Genomic DNA, 19,276 nt, shown 5'->3' on the forward strand with positions numbered 1-19,276 from the left:
GTTACAGCTAAATGGTGTTTGGCTGTAATGTTTGGTCACAAAAGAATGCCTCTTTTGTAAAGATGCACCAATCAGTCAGCCAGAGATCAGAGTTGACCAATTTTCCCTTGATGGGCTTTGATCTGTGATCAGAAGTGAGCGGATTGGATGTTAAAATTGTCACTTTTTTTCCAAATTCATTTACTGCATAAAAACTAAGAATTTCCATAACAGCTCTATTAATCAGCCAACAGCATACACTTTTTAGTATAAATCAAATCTGCTAAAAGTTGAGGATATTTTGATTCAAAAACATGGATCATTTTCTAATTCCATCTTTTTCTGTCTAATTTAACTTAGTCAAAAAAAATCTTTTTTTGTTGTTTTTATAATCAAACAAACTGGTTTAAATTAGAATTGACAGGTCAGACTTTAAACAAAACCAGATTCTTTAGAAAAAGCCTGATTGGTGCATCTCTTGCTCTTTAATTTACCTGCAACCAGGATTTGTTGTCTGCTGAAACAACTGGCAAAATCTAAAAAAAAAAAGTGAGCAAAGTGAGCTTTGGATCAGCTAAAATGAAATAATAAAGAACAAATAGGAAAATTTCATTTTAAAATTTTGAGCAGTGTCGCTGGTCAGTGTTCCTGAATGTTTATTGTTATTAAAAGAAGCGATGCTTTAACATTTAACGTTAAGTTTTTCAAGACATCTCCGACTAAACAGAATATTTGAATTATGTGCCAGGGTTGTTGTTCTGCTTGTTTACTTGTGATGTGCAATCCAACTGCCTTCATTCTAGCATTATAAATAGGAGTGCCACAGAGAAACTTCATGTAGCCCAAACAGTTTAATAAGGCAGTAAATAAATCCATTTGCCAGATACGTGTGTAAAATAAAGCGTTGTTTGACTGGTTTTACCTTCTGCAGTCCCAGTCTGGAGGCTCTCCTCATTCTTCTCCCAGCCACGGTGCCGGCTGCTCCATGCCGATGCCCATTCGCTCCACCTCGGCCGGGTCCACCCCGACTCACACGCCGCAGGACTGCCTGGCAGGCGTGGGAGGAGACGTGCTGGAGGCCTTCGCTCAGGGTCAGTCTGAACCCACACCTTAAGGAAAAAAAAGATATTAAAACCGTTAACAAGCTTGGTGCTTCCAAGACATTCAAGTTGGCAGGTATCTGAAGCAGTGCCTTAAGCCGGGTCATTTATTGTTTTTTTTTTACATAAATCAAAAAGCTGGAAAGTAGCTTTTTTCTTCTGTTGATGGGTGCTGCAGGAGTAATAACGGCCCGTTTTTGCTGTTCCCCAGGTGTACCGAGAAACCTTCGGAACGATCTTTTAGTTGCTGCTGACTCAATCACAAACACCATGTCGTCGCTGGTGAAAGAGCTCCACTCAGGTCTGTCTCCAAGCTGTGCTGAAGGAACCTTCACTTGTACTTAATCCCAGTTCCCAGAGCGGAAATCACTGCATCTAAAATGTTGGCTTCTGTTTTCAAAGTGGATGACGTGGGAGAGGACGATGAGACCCACATGAGGAACGGGGGAGACAGAGGTGGGTCCAGGTACTTGCTGATCCCTAAAGTCTTCTAGCTGAAATGATCAAGGCCAGGCTTGCTGTAACGTTTCTAGTATAAAATCCTTTTCTATAAGACTTAGACGTAGACATGCAACATGTTCTGTCTTTATTTCAGCTATGGCAGAGGGAAAATGCAGTTACATTTCCTATACAGTGCCTTGCAAACGTGCTCATTTCCCATAAACTTTTATCACCTTTTTGTCACATTTGCAAACTTCCTTGTGTTTTTTTGGGGGGGATTTTATGAGACCCTTCGACACAAAGAGGTGTATCATTTTGAAATGGAAGGAAATGAGGGCATGAGTTTCCATTTTTTTACAAGCAGAGATTTGTGAAGTTGTGTTGATCCGCTTTCATATCGCCAGTGGCCTCCAGTTAAACGAATGTTTTATTTTAAAATACTTCAAAGATGGCTTTACAGCATCATTAAGGTCAAATAACTCAGGGAAGGTGCCGGTTTTATTAAATGAAGCAAATGAGTCTAAAACAGCAGAAAAAACCACAAGCATTTTCCAGCACAGCTTTGTAAAAAGACGTGGTTTCAGCTGAAAGTCGACGAACTATAATAGCATCTGTATGATTCGGCAACCACTCGTCATTTGATTCACCAGCTTATTTTATTCTCACTGACACAAAACAAGGGTGTCTGGTTTATTTCTAAATGTCAACCAAGCCTCTCTTGACAGACACGTACCTCTCAGAAATGCACACTACTCTTTTTAAAATGATCGGTGAGGCAAAAAGTAGAGACGATGATACTTTTAAAAATTTCCTCTCCACTTCCCGCACATATATGATGTGACACTAATCTGCACAATGAAAACAGTCGTTCAACAAAGGGTTCATTTAAAAGTGTGCATGCTTACCCAACCAGGTTGGTGGTCTTTCTCCCTCTAACATATCTTTTGTTTTTCAGTTAATTTACACAGTTAAAAGTTAACATAACTCCGATGAGTTGAATACATTTAATATTTCATAATGTGCACATTTATTCTTAATATCACAAAAGAACGTATCTCCAGTGTAAAACATAAAGAATGACATGTGCAAAACTTTATTTATGCATTGCCTGATAAAGTCATTGAGATTAAGCTTAAAGCTAATAAAACTCTTTCTGGGTGACAGCTGACGAAGCCAATGTATATAAAAAATAATAATGAACAAAAATAACACCAGTAAACTATGTATCCAGGGCCAAAAGTATCATTATCAGTATCAGTAACATCAATATTGAAATTTAACCTGGAAGTATATACATGAAATAAATCAAATTTTCTATAATTATGTCAGTGTTTCAATAATTAAAAAAAAAACTGAGTATAAAATGTGGAAATAATTAATTAAAATAACTCATTTCATTTAAATATGAAAACAGGGTGGGCGGCTCTCCATTTCTCAAGCTCGGGTCCTCTACTAGAGTTCTGGGAGCTTGCGGGTTCTTCTTAGGAACTTAGCTATTCTTAAAATAGCTAAGTTAGCTATTCTTAAAATATATATATATATTATTGTATATATATATATTATATATATATATATATATATATATATATATAGAGAGAGAGAGAGAGAGAGAGAGAGAGAGAGAGAGAGAGAGAGAGAGAGAGAGAGAGAGAGAGAAACTAATTAGGCTTTTATTTGCAAAAATCAAGTATTGCTTTTAAAAATACATTTTCTGGCAAAAGTCTAATAACCTCGCATAAAAAATTAAGGCGTTCTCATTACTTATAATTAGTAGTTTATAAATACATAGGTGCCGGTGCACCCACTGGGAGACGTCATGTTGCGTCACCATTTCTGATTTCTGCAGCCGAAAGGGGCCAAACTTGTCAGCCATACGAGTGTCAGCCATACGCTGTCTTATTTGTTAAAAGTCAGCAAATGTTTTCTTAAAATGAACATAAAAATTAGAAAAAACAGAAATTAATAAAGCCAAAAATTGCCTCCAAAAAACAAGAAAACATGCAAGACAGAAAAATATTTATAACAAATACGCAAAAAGAAAAAAAAGAAAAAAATACAGACTTTCAGAACAAAGAGATGGGGAAAAAAAACAATGAAAAACTAAAAAGACAGAAAAACTAAGAAATATACAAGAAAGAAAGAAATAACTGTATAAAAGACAACATAAAAAGTAAATGCAGAACAATTCCCAAAGCAAAGAATAAAGGGAAAAAAATTACAACAAAAACACACAAAAAAGCAACACAAACAAAATTAGTTACAGTATCACCAAAAAATGAAAAGAGACCATTCCTTAAACAAAAATAAAAATGAACAAAACGGAAAAGAAAAGGCTTCATCTTACTTTGATACCCATAAGTGAAATCAAGGAGGGAAAAAATAAAAAGGGAATAATAATGAAAGTAATTAGAAAAGGAAAATGAAAGAAAAATGTTGAAAACAACAAAAGAAAAAGAGGGAAAGAAAGAAAATGAAAGTGAAAGGACGAGAACTGAAAAAGAAAATGAAAGAAAGAAAACAGGAGCAGCTCTCTCCCTGACCTGCACCGCGTCCCTTGCTCTTCATGATGCTGTGCGACCTCTGAAGGCAAATTGTTGCTCCAGGTTCTATTTCAGGGGAACAAAATCAAAGGATGCTAAAAAGAAATGCATGCCACACTTTTTCCAGACGTCACCGTTGTTTTTAGTTATTTATATATCCGAACCATTTCTCATTTCCCTTCCACTTCACAACCAGGTGCTCCTTTGTGTCGCTCTATCGCACAAAATCCCAATAAAACACATATAAGTTTAAGAAGTTCAAGGGGTGTCAATACTTTTTACAAGGTTCTGTAAACATGCTGATTAGCAAATTGAATAACTATCCGTCTAGTTTGCTGCTATATTTCCTCAGCTTGTTTGCTGAAATAATCAGTTACCAAACATCCACACTGGATTGTTGACTGGATGAATAAACTGAAGCGACCAAACAAATTGTAATTTGTTTCGAAACATTTCTCACCAACAACACCAAAAAAAAAAAAAAAAATTGCTGCTTCAATTCCCACGATACGTTAAGAGGACTCTTGAGTTAATGAAATGAGATGAAGTGTTTGCACTTTCACCTGTTCTTGACTGCCATGACAAGAGCACTAAAAATGAAAAACTGAAGTGCAAGCACTTCCTAGTGCAGAAACAGCATCTGCTCCCACTAATGACCGCGTTGCTGCTTTATTTATTTGGCCCGGAGGCGCTCCGGCTGCTGTTAAATATCTGCGTGGCACCAATAACGGCTCATAATATACTCGTCTGGCTCTATTAAAACGGCCTACCGCTGCCTTTGCTCCGTCCAAAATGAGCTGGACGTCGTTGCGCCTTGCCACTGAGACAGGTTTTCATTCATTTGCCCCCGGGACTTTTTCGGGGGGGGCACTAAATCCGCTCGCTCTGTTTTGCGCAATCCAGGCACAGTGAGACTACAAAAGCACTGAGGGGAAGAGATCCCTATCCCCGCCTGCAAGGACATCCCGTCATCAGCTGGGAAGACTCGGCGTCAGCAGGAGGCCCCTGGCATTAGCACGTAGAGTAATGCATGCGTCTAACCCTGAAAAAGGATTTCACTATGTGAAGTTACAAAAAAGAGAAAAATCTTCGCACCTTTTGCGCCTCGCAAGATGTGTCTAATTAGCAAGTGTGTCTGTTGTCCTGTAAAAAAAAAAAAAAAAAATTGTAAAATTACTCGAACAGTTTCCCTCCTGACTGCAAGGGAATGTCTTGCTGTGCTTTTTTTTCTCCCCCTTCCCATTCCAGCAGATCGTCCTGTACATAAGCTGCTGTGAGCACACTCACCAAGGAGACGTCCCGACGCCACCTGTTCTTGGTCACGCCATTTTTTGTTTTTTGTTTGGAGTGGTTTACGTTTATCTCCGACGTTTCCTTTCCTTTTCGGGTTTCGCACGAAGTTGCACTCGTGTCTGGATTTAGGTGCTGTAACTGTGCCGCACAATGCTACGCCAGGCCTCTGTTAGTCTGTGAAGACATGCTACGGTGTCGGAAGTGTCCTCCAAATCCACGCCGGTTGTGTTGACGTGCACGGCAAAATTCTGTGAGAAGAAGCTCGAGGAGACTCAAACTCATTTTGGTGCATTTATTATTTAGTTTTTTTTTTTACATACTTTTGGAATTTGCTTTACTGTCATGAGTTATGTGATGGAAAGAGCCAGCCGGAGGAGTACTCAAACTCCCTGCTCACGGTTCCCACACCAGCAGAATGTGCCCAGGAGCTCCTTGAATTCCCCTCACAGCAGATATCTTAAGGCACGCTTTGACAATGAAAGCAGGAACCTTTTTTTTTTTTTTTTCCCCTCTGAAGGTTAATTTGTGGAGCGGGCGACAGCAGAGTCCACCGAGATTTACCTCAGCAGCTGAGCGAGGGGGGGGGGGACGAGGGGGGCAGGCTCCTGTCAGGACAATACAAGCTGTGATTGTTTTCAGCAATAAAACTATTACCATAAATCTAGCACAGCGATTACGTTTTAAGTACCGCATAGGGTCACCACGAAGCCTCTGGTAAGGTATGATTGTAACAACTTTTGAAGGGTTTTTATCGCCGCTGACTTCCAACGCTCTCTTGCTTTAACTGACAGGATAGAAGAGAAAAGACCCAGCGTTCTTCTAGCTCTAAAACTAGTGCTCGTTTCCACGGATGAGATTGGGAAACTGAGTTCCAATCTCATCAAGGTCAAAGTAAGTTTGTAACATTCACAAATATTAAAATAAAGCCTGAGAGATGCGGGGGTAAGACCTTGTTCCTGAAAAGGCTTCCACAGGGACTGTGCCTCAGAGCATAGGGTCGTTTAAAGCTCTGACGCTACTTTGACTAAATGATTTACTCCCTCTTTCACCATAGCTGGCTGTAAACGTTGCTAATTTCAAAAGTTAACACAAAAGCAGAAAGTGTGAGCTTTATACTGTTTTAAAGGCGATGTGACTGAATTATTAGCACTCTGCCTCCACAGTTCCCCTACAGGAGTTCATGGTAAATGAAAACGCACCATCTCCCTACCAGAGCCTCTCTCTGGGGTGTGTTTCTACCCTGGTTATGTATTTTTAATCTTTATAATCGGTGGCTCGGCGGAACAGGCACATGGTGGAAATGCTTCCTGTCGGGGGAAAAGCGCCCGTCGTGAACTCACGTTCGTCACGTTACTAAAATAATGGCCTAAATAAAGTCATTTTTTTCAGGTTTTTCAGAAAACACACAAAATAATATGGCAATAAGTCATTAAATTGATTCAGGCAAAAAATATATATATATATATATTGGGAAAAATATGACTTAGACCATTATACTATTATTATTATCTGGCTCGTGCAAACCTTCTTGCTGCTTAGAATCAGTAATTTGAATTCAGACGTTCTGAATCCTGCGACGGACGCCACATATCACAACTTTTATCTAAAACAAGTCATTGCTGTAATTTTTATTTATGTTTTCTTTTTTTGTTTGTTTGATCGATTGTTCAAAGGACAAACCAAAGGAGATACGGTCCAGGCTGGTGCTTGTATAAGTCGTCTCATAAATCTCTTGACAATAGAGCAAATTAAGCGAATTTACCTCGACTTTAAGCTGATGATTTCAGGGAATGACGCTGTGCAAAAAGCTTTGGATTAGGGCTTTTGGTCTTCTGGTACTTCACTATAAAAGGGCAAAGAAGCCGCAGATGGCCTCCAGAACAACCCGTGCACGTGAACACACTGGCTGAGTCTCATACTACTCTGCTGCTAATGCGCTCCCAGAGAGCAACGCTTGCCAATCAGAGGGCTACCGCAAAACGCACCAACGAGCCAGGTGTCCTTTACCCCCAGCGAACGGCGCCTGAAGGCCTTCGTGACACTCAGCACAGCGCAGTGCCTCCCTCCAGAGGACGCCGAGCGGCTGCTGGTCTCTGCGTTTGTCATACGAGGAAACACTTCAGCACATTTTAGCTCATTCACCGTGTGAGGTCGCATAGGCCATAGTGAGCAGGTAGGTAGCGCTTCAAATAGTTTTCCGTAGGTGACGAAAGACAAAGAAACAGAAAAGATTCATGTGCAATTGAAGGTATGTGCTCAGGGACTGCGGAGCTGCAGTTTGCTGTTAAAGTCTTTAAATGTGAGAAATAGTTCCCCTCAGACCGGGGAGGTCACGTTTAGTCAACAGGTGCGGCGGACGTGCTTCTGATCACATTTACACGGTTTTTATCAGGACTTCCCAAAGCCCGTCTGAATCAGTATTCCTGGTCTGTTTTAGGTAGAATGTCTATATGCCTGTGCAGAAATTAATCGGTCAGCAAATCGTGAATTAAGCAGTAATTAATTATGCATTAAGGTCACATTTGCAGGCCCCACCTTGGGAAGATGTGTAAACGGCCTGAAAATAAAATCATGTTGTGCTGCGGCTTTGTAATCTCACCCTGAAAAATGAAGAAAAATCCTTGAGGCTTATTGCAGGGGGAGAATCCTTCCTATGATTGCAAATAGTAGGTTTTTTTTTTTAAATTATTAATAGCCCGATCATTGGTACTCCTAACAATCCCACTAAAACAAGTGTGCCTAAAGCTTTTTTTAATGTATGTTCAACTTTTTAAAAGTTGATCAGTGTTTTTAGGGAGTTCTAATCACTAATCAGCGGCCTTCTGTTTCTCTGGTTCATAAATATGGCCTAACGTGGAGGCCAGTTTCGTTTAGTATTCTGTGCATCTGGTATTTGGTGGTCACAAAGTCTCCGCTGCAACCACCAGACGGTACCCACACGTCAACCAGTTGTTTGAGAGCGATGTGAGAAAATAAGCCTTTTTCTTTTCACAGCTGGAACGCTGTGCTTCGGCGAGACCGAGATTGCGTTTGTTCGGGAACAAACCCTTGAGATGCGTTTGATGTGACACAGAGGAGAAATATGTAAACAAAAACAAAAAAATACTAGCACACGGGAGAATCCATGATGCTGGAGGCCTGTTTCTCTGCCACAGGCTCTGGGAACTTTGTTAGAGCGCATGGCGTCGTGAAACCTTTGAAATACCAGAATCTTTCAAACAAAGACAAAAAAACACTGCCCCACTGGCTATTGTGATAGAAACAACTATTTCTAGAGATGCGCCAATCAGGCTTTTCCAGGCCAACACCCATTTGCTGTTTTCTATGAGCTCTGACCTGCTGATTCCAGTTACTCCGTTTATTAAAGGACTATGACACATGAAAGGCTCTTTGATGGCGGTAGGAAGGAATTACAGGATTATGAACCGTTTAATACATCAAAGTTGATCTCTAACCTTGCTAAGTTCTAAAAAATCAGCACCAGAGAACATGCTCTCACTTGATGCTTTTTGCTGACTGAAAATAATAAAAGAAATTTAATAAAAGAAAACTCTAATGGCTTAGTATTGACCTGCCTTTCAATCTGAGCCAGTTAAGGGGAAAACTGGCCAATTTTGATCTGTTACCAACTAACTTAAGCGTTTCTAAACGAGTTAAAAATAAAATAAAAATCAAAGGTTGGATTTCTCTAAATTCTTCTGTGAGATTACGCCGCTGCAGTAAAAGATGACTTTATTCTAGGGCTTTGGACATGTCCGTATCAAGGGGGCCAAACAATGTGACGGAGATGGTAAGCGAGAAGTTTTTTCTTACGTGCTACTCGGTTGGAAATCGTTTGTCTGTCGGTAACTTTGTGTCTTTTGGAACAAAAGCAAAGTGTCCCGTTACAGTCAGACAAGCAGGTTTATCAGGCAGGCTTACCTTCACACGTCTGTTTGGATTTAATTTCAAGTGATTTAAGGTATCAGTTTCTAAAAGAAAAGAGTTTGTTTTTTTTTTGCTTTGGTTCTCCAATCCTGATTTTAATGAACTGCAGAAGGTACATTTTGTTGTTGTTGTTGTTTTTATATTTATTTTCTAGTTCATGCACTAAGCCTGTCCTATAAGCTACATATAAAAGGTTTCAGCGACCTGCTACACACTGTGTCAAGAAAAACGAACGAAAAGAGGCTCCTATGTTGTCGTCTATCTACATGTGGATTTATATATATATTTTTTTTTTCCTTTTTGTTTTCTGTTCTGATGTGTGTTATCTTTTTTTTTATTATTATTGCTCTGATTCTGCTCTGCAATATTGATGGCGTATAGTCGTTGTAACGGGCTTATCAAAAACCGCTGATTAACTGGTACTCGTTCATGGTCACAAAAACATGAATTCATTCGAAAAGCAGGAACAATCATTTTAAACCTCTGCTGCTGTAAAACATGTTTAGGTCCACAAATTATAAAAAAAGAAGAAAAAAAAAAGCTGAGATGCAAAACAAAAAAACAACCGTCACCTTGTCCCCCTTCATTCTGATCCTTTCTTTCTGTTCTTTCGGTTTGTGCCTGTAGCTGTACTGTAAAGTGCTGTATAAAGTAACCATTCAGCCAATGAGATAATCCGTCAGCCTCTGTGTCAAGCTTTTAGTCTGTGACTGTAGACATTTTATTTACTTGTCAGTTATCGTCAATTATTTGATCGTGTTTTTTTTTTTTTTTTTGGGGGGGGGGGGCGGACTCTTATGCTCGGCCTTTACATTTGTGCCAAACTGTTTGCAGACGTCGTGTGTCATATAAAATACAGGTATATATCACAAGTATATCTGCATTAGTCTGTTGTCAACCTTAATCTGTTCACAGAATGCCTGGGGATGGAAAGTCATCTGCTGCTGAAAAGAAATCACGTTTAATAGTTACAATATTATTATCAAAATAGGGGAGGAAAAAAAAAAAAAGAAGTATTTCAGAGTGATTTGTTTTATTTTAACCAGTGCTGAGGCAATACTGTATGCAACCCCACTGTCAGGCCAAACTCGGGGGTAACACAGCTGGTCACACAGAGGTGCATACGTTGTGATACTTTTTTCTCTTTTTTTTTTTTTTTTGTTTCTATAGTTTTCTCAGAGACGAGGTGCAAAGCAGACAGCACAGCTTCCCTGATGTTATTTATCTTAGTGTGTATTCTGTACGGTTACGCTTCTTGTACACATTTGTACTCATGTTGATTTGACAAAACATAGTTTTATGTCACAGAACCACAGTCTTTTGTAAATACATCAAATGTGAGATATATTAAAGAGATTTAAAATATGACGCAACGCTGGTCTTGTCGCTTTTTTTTTTTTGCCAGTCTGCCAGGACTCTCGCTCAGAGTGCTGGGCGGAAAACGCACACAATCACTGCTTCTTCTGCACCACAGCCTAGAAACTGCTGGGGTATTTAACCCAAATGCTGAGATTATGCTATTGGAAGATAAATTGGATTATTTTAACCAAACGTTACATTAAATGATAAATCATCATTCACTACAAACCATCATTTTGAACCATGCAACAACCTGGCCCGACTGCACCAACCATCTACCACTGAATGAAATGAGAGATGCAAAGGTGGTAAATTCATGCTGTACAATCATCTTAACATCAGTGGGCGGTGATATTAACTTAAGTTCACACACGAGAACCTTTGTTGACCTAGCACTACATTAGCTGTTTATCTGTTACGTCTTTAGTATAAACTAGTTATAAGTATGGCCAACATTCACACGTCGACTGAGGATTCTGAAAGTCAATAAAAGCTACAAAACTACGCCAGCTGACTTCATGTCCGCCATTGTGAAGGACGTGCAAGACACGGCTACTGAAAATGCAGCTCCTGAGCTGGTTGTAAGATGTGGCAGTCAGAGACGACGAGATGAAACTGCACGTCTAATCGTTTGAGGGTCCCCATCACAAACTGGGACGAGTAAGCGGAGAAACCATGAAAACAAAGATGGTGGGATTGTCATAGAGAACCGTGTTCCTGTCTGCTCATATTTCACTTCAGGCTGGTCTCTGATGACGTCATATTTCCTGAAGGAAGAGTTGTTTATCGTTTTTCAGACATCACCAGACCGGCGCTTGAGTTAGATCAATGAAGGAAATGTCATGACCCATGAATCCAAAAGAAATGGTTAAAAAATGAAACAACTAGACTTCTATTCTGAAGCTGAAGTCCAATTGTTTTATTTTTTTAACCTTTTTTTTGGATTGCTCATGACCTGGATGACTGGGAATCTTCACTAAAGTCATGACCCATGCTTGCATACCCTGCTCTCCTGTTCTGTTGCCTATTTAAGCCCGCCTTCGTTTTTGCTTAGTTGCTGGATTATCTCGTCTCGTCCCTGTCCGTTACCTCATGGTAAGAGCTTTGCAGCCTCTGTTTATGTTATATGTCGGTTACCCTGAATTATCTGTCCTGTTTTTTGAGTCTGTCCCAGCCTTTTTGTCACCCTGGAGGATCCGTCATCTTTTTCAATAAAAACCCTTTTTTTTAGCATTAGCTCCGTGTTTGGCTTAACTTTGGATTCACCACAGCAATTCATTACATGCATACGTTTTCCAAAACAGCTACACCTTAGTGGTCCATTTTTGGCAGGCTGGGCACTGGTTGGATTTAGGCTTGGTGCATTGTAGCTTGCGCCTCGTTGAAAGGTTTTAAACCAAAAACTTGTTGCTGTGGGCATCGCCGACAACCCTAAATAGTTGCCCACATGGACGTTCTGTGTGAAATGTTGGGTAGGCTAAGCACACATGGCTCTGGGTGCATTTGCATCCTTATATCTCATATGGCTCTAGCCTAGTGATTAATATATTGTCTTAAAAAAACCATCCTGTTTTTTGAATCGCTGCTTTTATTCCTGCTGTTCTCCATTATTCCTGCATGTGTCACCATGTTTATCCTGGCAATCTCGACAGCCAACAGCTCATATCGGGGTGTTGTGCATCAAGTTTATTCTGTGTTATGCACATTCAATTGTTTGTCTTTGAAAATAATGTTAGATTTGATGAAGTGGATGTCTTTAACTGAGCTTTTTTAATGCAGTATTAAACTAAAAATAAAATCCTTCAGGCATGATGGGTAATGTAGTTCTCAGCCCTGTTCTCTTATATCAGGAAAGACCTTTCTTTCAGTCCCAGCCGGGGCCTTTCTGTGGGAAGTTTGAATGTTCTCTGTATGCATACGTGGGTTTCCCCACGTATGACCTGAGAATGGGCTATATCAAAATAACCCAAATGTAACAAATAATTAGTAGCGGTAGTAATTTTATTTATACAGCACATTACATTGTATGTGAAGTCAGTGTATGCTAAAATAACTATATAAAGCATGTAGAATACAGACTCCTAGTTATGCATTCATTCACTCAGTACTGGGCTACAACCATAGCATGAATAATATTTTTGTCTGATCTTTAAGCACTTTTTAGAAATAGCCAGTAAGAAAGACACATATTGTGCCTTTTATTCAGATCAATCAATTAGAAACACCAAAGATGACACACTTTGATAGATAAAATTAGTCCAGCACCTACACAGCGACTTCCAAAACTCACCAGAAGCATGATGCATCCGCTAGGACTTGCCTTTCAGATACTGTCCGTCTACTGCAGACGTTTTCCAAAGCCTTACGCTTCGTCCTTTATTCCCTGCTTTTCCACTTTTTTCGTTTTTACAGACACACCCTTTACAGTATGTTGTCATGGCTGGCACACGGCTTAGACCGAGACTGAGCAAGCATCCCAGATCCAGAGGAAAACCTTTAAAAAGTCTCACACAGGTTTGTTCCAGATCACTTTAAAAGTATCCAATAAAGAGGCAATGGAAAATCTAATTAGGGTGTGTTTAAAATGTTTTCACTGTACCGTAGCTGTTCAGTAATTTGACATGGCTGGATCGCTCCATCTCTATATGACTAGTAATAATGCCTGCTTTGAGATCTAGCATGTTCAACTCTGAATGTAAATAAGAAAGTCAAATTTTTTCAAGGATTTAAGTTTAGTTAATATAATGACAAAATCCCACATAGCAAAAGGGGAATTAAAAGCAGACAAATTAATTTTGTATTTGCCTGAGGAGCATAAATTGTATAAAGATCTGAGCCATGTTAAGAAGCATTTTTAACAAAATCACCAATGCCACACACTTATTGAAAATTCACAGAAATAGATGGAATGGTAGCATGTTTTAAATTCTAACCTTACCTTTTTAAAACTGTTTTTAATGAACATTTCATTTGTAACTCATGACTTCCTGTTTCCATGAAGTATAAATAAACAATAATAAACAATTTTTTTCCAAAGTTGTCCGTTGGAGAACCTCAGCAGGACGCTCCGTCTCGAAGTCACAGTGTTTCCCAAACAACCATTAGATGATTTCTACTTTCTAAGTAGTTTTTTGTAAGGCATGTCAGAAAAAAAGCCTGCCTGTCCTGCCATGACAAACATAAATAGGTTGCCTTTGCTCGGTCCTACAGAGATTTTAACTGGAACTATGTGCTTTGGTAAGACAAAACGAAAATGTGATTATTCGGCAACAAGTTCTAAAAGTGTGATACGAAGCAAGAATGTGTGAGGGAGCGCCTAATGCCAACTTTCAGAGGATCTGTGATCCTGTGGGCCTGTTTCTTTTCCGTGGGCCCTTGGAACCTTGTTAGAGTGTATCAAATCAAATCATCATCATCAAACTGAAAATGCGACCTCAGAAGTAAAATGATCCAAAAATATGTAGCTACAATATAGCAACCAATATTATAGAAGCCAATGTTATTGAAAAAGGTTTGGCCATTTTAAAAGGAATAAAAAGCCTAAAACTGGACATAGACTTAGTCTTGTGACGCCCTCCAAGGCTGCTGGATGGTGCTGTGGTCAAAGCTGACGCACACGGATTCTCTTTTGTAACGTAGCTTTGCGGCACTACAAAGTTAAGGACATATAAGGAAAGAGGTAGTGCCAGTTTATTTGTATGTTTTCCTTGTACGTCAACTCCTATTTTTTATTTATGTATTGTAATTCAGTTTTCATGTACTATTTGGATACATGCATGTCGGCACAAAGAGCCAGAACAGTGCCAGTTCAGGTATCTAATTACTGTAGAAAGTGAGGATTGAGTTGTTTTAATGAATTCCTTGAGTTTTAACTAAATGATTTTAGCAACAAAAAGTATCACAATGCAGCGTCTGAAACTGACATGAAAATATGAATTTACATATCTAAACCAGGGAATAACATTCTAAATAAAGATTTTTGTCCAACCATAGAAACTGGCTGTTACAACCATAATCAAAGAAAGAGAGTGCTTCATATCACACACCCTTCATGACAGAATACAAAGATTATGGCATCCGCCATAGGTACGTTGGATGAGAACACTAAAATGAAAAAAAAAAAATAAAAATATATATATATATACACAGAGAGAGAGGGAGAGAGATAAAATTGTGTCCTATTTATATGTTATTACATTATCAGCGCAGTTATAGCATTTTTAAACAACCTTTTTCTAATGCTCGGCCAGTAATAACAATCAGACAATGACATGATGACATAAGACAACGTTGTACGTCATTGAAAATGATTACATTTAAACATTGTCCAAAAATATCACGTTATTGACAGTTATTAGAAAATAAATAAACACAGAAATGGACAAAAGGGCACAACATCAATCTTCTTCTATGACGAGCACGACTGTGCCAACAGGAATGGTCAAATATCCATCTATGTATAAGCTCCAGCATATGAAATGTGGTAATAGAAGTATAAATGTGGCCTTAGTGGCCAATTTATTAACTGCAGTGATGAATCTGCCTGGATTTGAAAAGATCTTTACCCAGGCTGTCAGACTGGGTACAGATCTCGATAATAGAGCTTGACATTAATAGATCTTGATACATGAGCAGACCAAGTGGTAAATCAAGCCTATTGTTTATTTAGTAATCCGGCAGGTGAAGCCCTCGGAAATTAATATACATCAATGTCATGAAGCAAATGTTTACTTTGGAGTGTAATCTGACCCAAAATAGATACCATGCTTCACTTCCATAACCATAAAGTGGACTTAAACATCCACTGAGTGCAAGGTTTATGTTGTGATTGGACATTTAAATTACTCAGAGTACAACATCCTGGCAGAAAGGAACTCAGAGCCATGTTGATTTGATCAAGCTAATAAATCCAGTTATGTTCAGTTACAGATGAATAGAACGATGTGATATAAGTAACATAAGTAAGCAAATGATAGTGGAGAAAAATATTCTAAAATTTCCAACCTTCTTTTTTTGTTGTCGTTGCAAGTTATCACAAAAGTGTCATTCGGCCCTTTTACTAGACAGGTTAAAATGTTGAGTTATACCTGATAATTTCCCCACATATATGCAGAATAAAAAGATCCAACATAAATGTTCAGATTTAGACTGCAAGTGTAACTGATTTCTCTTTTTTTTTCTTCCTTTATCTGTATTTCTGGAGTATGGGAAGTCATATCTGCTACAGTGATTCAAATAAAATAATTTGCATCTCATGACCATCAAATACTGTTGGGCCAGAATTATTCAGACCCTCAAGTAAATTTAAGTGTGAAGCAATCTTTAAATTTTATCAACATGCTTCTCCTGTCTGGGGGTAATATTAGGAGTTTGGAGTAGGGGACGTAATTGGGGCCATTATAAGGAGACCTTCCAACCTAAAAAACGTTTAGCTCCCCACCAAAGATAAATCATCAGATACTAGTGGATACGTGCAAAAAGCAATTAGCAGAAAGACATGACTAGATTTATGCCACAAAATAGGTTTTCATTGATTATTGAGAAGGATATAAATACATTTCGTCAAGCCATTTCAGGGTGGTTAAAAGGTATGTGCCTGTTTTCATCTTATATTCCTATTTTTATCAACATAAAATAGCCACATTATCGTTTTCAAAGCGGATACTTCTAAAGAGATACTTGTCTCGTTTCTTATCAGAAACAACCTTCTTGAATAAATTAAACTAATTTTATATCTTAATCTGTCAGGGGCAATAATAATTGTGCCCCGAATTTCTGCTGTATCCTGATCTTGAGAAACTTTCTCATTAAAATCTTATAACTTGTCTGCCTGCTAATTTACCTAACTCATAATTATGCAATGGCTCAATCAAAGTTCTGACGTGCCCTAGCTAGGTCATTATTACACTAGAAGGTGGTTAAGATGAGATAGTAGCCTATCTTTTTACAATGAGATTGGTAATTATGAAATCGCTATCTCATAACCATGGTTCACAGTAATGATTATGATATGACAGTGATGGAATCCCTTTATTACAAAGGATATGATTTTATCATATCTATATATCCTTCCGTCCATTGTCTAGACCAGTTCATCCGTGCAGGCTCTTGGTGGTGGGGATCATTGGGCGAGAGGTGGGTACACCCTGGATAGGTCGCCAGTTAACACTGGACCGTGAGAGGAAGCTGGTGTATCTGGGAAGAACTGAGACATGCACAGGGAGAACATGCAAGCTTAATGCAGAAAGAACCCAAGCTAGGATTCGAACCCTGGACCGTCTTGCTGCAAGGCAACAGCGCTCCCCACTGCACGTAATTCTAACTTAGCTGCCACATGGGTATAGAAACTATTTTTTGTTTTCATCTCAGAGATACCTGAGTTTAAAGCTCGGGTAGGGAGTTTTGAGAAAGCCGCGGACTTAACCTGAAATTTAAAACGAGCACACCTTACAGGCCCCTCCTCCTTGCTCCCTGCTGCCCTCCCACCACACCTCATCCCCCCCTAGCGGAGCCTGCAGTGCTGCCCCACTGGCCCAGAAAATAAAGAGTACCTGTCTTTATTTTCTGAGCAGGAGCCACTCCAGAAATTGGCAGTTTTCCTATAAAGCAGGTTGTTTCTCCGTTATTTCTCCGCACAGCTGTAGCTCACTGGCAATTGAGCTTGAATGACAGTAGCTCTGTACACGGTAGGTGGTGGGAGCACACTGCTAACTGGGGGCTAAAACCCATAGACCAAAAATAATATCTTGATATTTTTAAGCAGAAAGGGCGATATACAATATTCATCTCAATATGTTTTTCTTTTCACAAAGTAATTGTAAAAAGGCATCTCTGAATCAAAGCTTTATCCCAAATGTCTCAGAGGCATATTTCTTTTAGCAAACAGCTGTAGATAAACATGTGAAACAGATGAAGAACAACCTTCTGGAATAGATAAAAGTATAATTATAACTAGCGTTGCGCCGATGCCATTTTTTGGCTCCGATACCGATACCCGATACCTGGCTGTGCAATATCGGCCGATACCGATACCATCTGTTTGAAATTGATGTGTGTGTGTATATATGAAGAACTGCATACTACTTAGGATAGTAGAACTTTTTATTGCCTACCTGGAATGGGTGACAATAGTTGAATAAACTTTTGGCTCTCAAAACCCAAAATAGTGCAACATTTGTGAACTTCTAACATGTATAATACTAGTCGGGAGAGAGAAGACTGTGTTCAAGTGACATACAAACATCAAAATGCTATCGGTGCCCTATTTGTTGGTACTCGCCGATACCGATACCACCATTTTAGTGCTGGATCGGGGCCCCGTCCCATACTGGTATCGGTGCAACACTAATTATAACCAGTGGCGGCTGACCAGTAGGGGGCGCTCGGGCGCCGCCCCCTTTAAATCGTTTAGATAATAAATGATTTCTGAACTGCAAAGTACTTAGAAATGTATTTATTCATACTGTGTGTCCAATAGACATGTTAGAATTTATTAAAATAGTAAATACATAATTCTATTTAATTGCTCACATTGTGCACACTTCCTCCTTTCCTATGTGCGGGGCGCCGGTCTAATGAGAGTGAATGTAGGCGCAGAAACTTGGGCAAGCACGTGACCTGAGGCTGACTTTTAATTGGTTATCTAGGTTTTTTCATTGGGGCGTACCGCTCTGCGTCCCGGACACACCTATTCTGTTGTGTCATTACTGGTAGAGTGTCAGTACTGGCTATTTTTTTTAAAAACATTGTGTGATTGGACAATCCCCGATTCGACTCATTAGCGCAGCTGCAGTTTGTTAGGTTGATTCACGGCTATGCTTGCAAAGTTGAGTAGTTTCAAAATGAGAGAAAATTCTGTTTTGTCTTTACAAAAAAAAAAAAAATGCTTTTACAAAGCGTTCACTTGAAGAAAAAAACAGGATAAAGGAGCTTGGACCGGATCGTCTTAATTTACAAATTCAGCAGCAGCCAAGTGATCTCTCCACTCCATGGTTGGACAAATCAGTGTAGGTAGTAGTCAGCCAGTGAAGAGGCGTCGGACCCTCAGTGTAGAAGACCATGAAAGGATTGCTGCAGAGGTGAGTTGTTGTGGAAAATCACTGTTACACTGGTTTATAGTAATGTTATTTAATATATTAGGAAGATGTGTGTTGTAGTTAGAAATACCTTTAGTTGTGTCTATGCTGTGTAGGTATGTTGATGTAATGTTTGTCAGCAAGATATTTTATTATTTAAGTTGTACTGAAGTTTATGGGTTATGGGGAATAAAACATTTGGTTACTGAATTTTGTATAATCTTGTCCCACAAAAATGCTGTTACACATTTCATAACACAGCCTTAAAAAATGGCAGCAAATGTTATTAAAATCAGGAAAACAATCTAGAAGAACTCTTTTCAGAAACTGTCACGCTCTTGAAGATCCTCATCACCACACCCATGACCACAGCTGAAAGCTGAAAGATGCTTTTACACTCTGAAAAGAATCAATACTTTTCTGAGAAACTCAATGACTCAGGACAGGCATTGGCCATGTTGTCAATGGAGAAAAGACTAGTCACAGAGATGACTGACTTTAACAAGAATATAATTGAGAAATTTGCTGGGCAGAAGGAAAGGAGGGTAAAATTCATGTTCAA

The 19,276-nt window shown here is 39.1% G+C and overlaps 1 protein-coding gene across 7 annotated transcripts in view; it reads left to right on the forward strand.

Moving 5' to 3' along the window:
• LOC105932410 (dystrobrevin beta) overlaps positions 1–5,935 on the forward strand; it is a 36,611-nt gene extending 30,676 nt beyond the window's left edge. For 6 of the 7 annotated variants that reach the window (XM_036150414.1, XM_036150416.1, XM_036150417.1 and 3 more), the window contains 4 exons: positions 911–1,070; positions 1,291–1,380; positions 1,482–1,545; positions 4,964–5,138. In XM_036150414.1, coding sequence (XP_036006307.1) covers positions 911–1,070; positions 1,291–1,380; positions 1,482–1,545; positions 4,964–5,075 — 426 coding nt within the window. In that variant the 3' untranslated portion in view covers positions 5,076–5,138. Of the gene's footprint in view, positions 1–910; positions 1,071–1,290; positions 1,381–1,481; positions 1,546–4,963 lie in introns of all 7 variants that reach the window. The other variant, XM_012871570.3, reaches the window with a different exon arrangement.
• Positions 5,936–19,276: the final 13,341 nt, after the last annotated feature.

The sequence above is a fragment of the Fundulus heteroclitus genome, chromosome 19 (genome assembly GCF_011125445.2).
Source record: "Fundulus heteroclitus isolate FHET01 chromosome 19, MU-UCD_Fhet_4.1, whole genome shotgun sequence".
NCBI classification, from domain to species: domain Eukaryota; kingdom Metazoa; phylum Chordata; class Actinopteri; order Cyprinodontiformes; family Fundulidae; genus Fundulus; species Fundulus heteroclitus.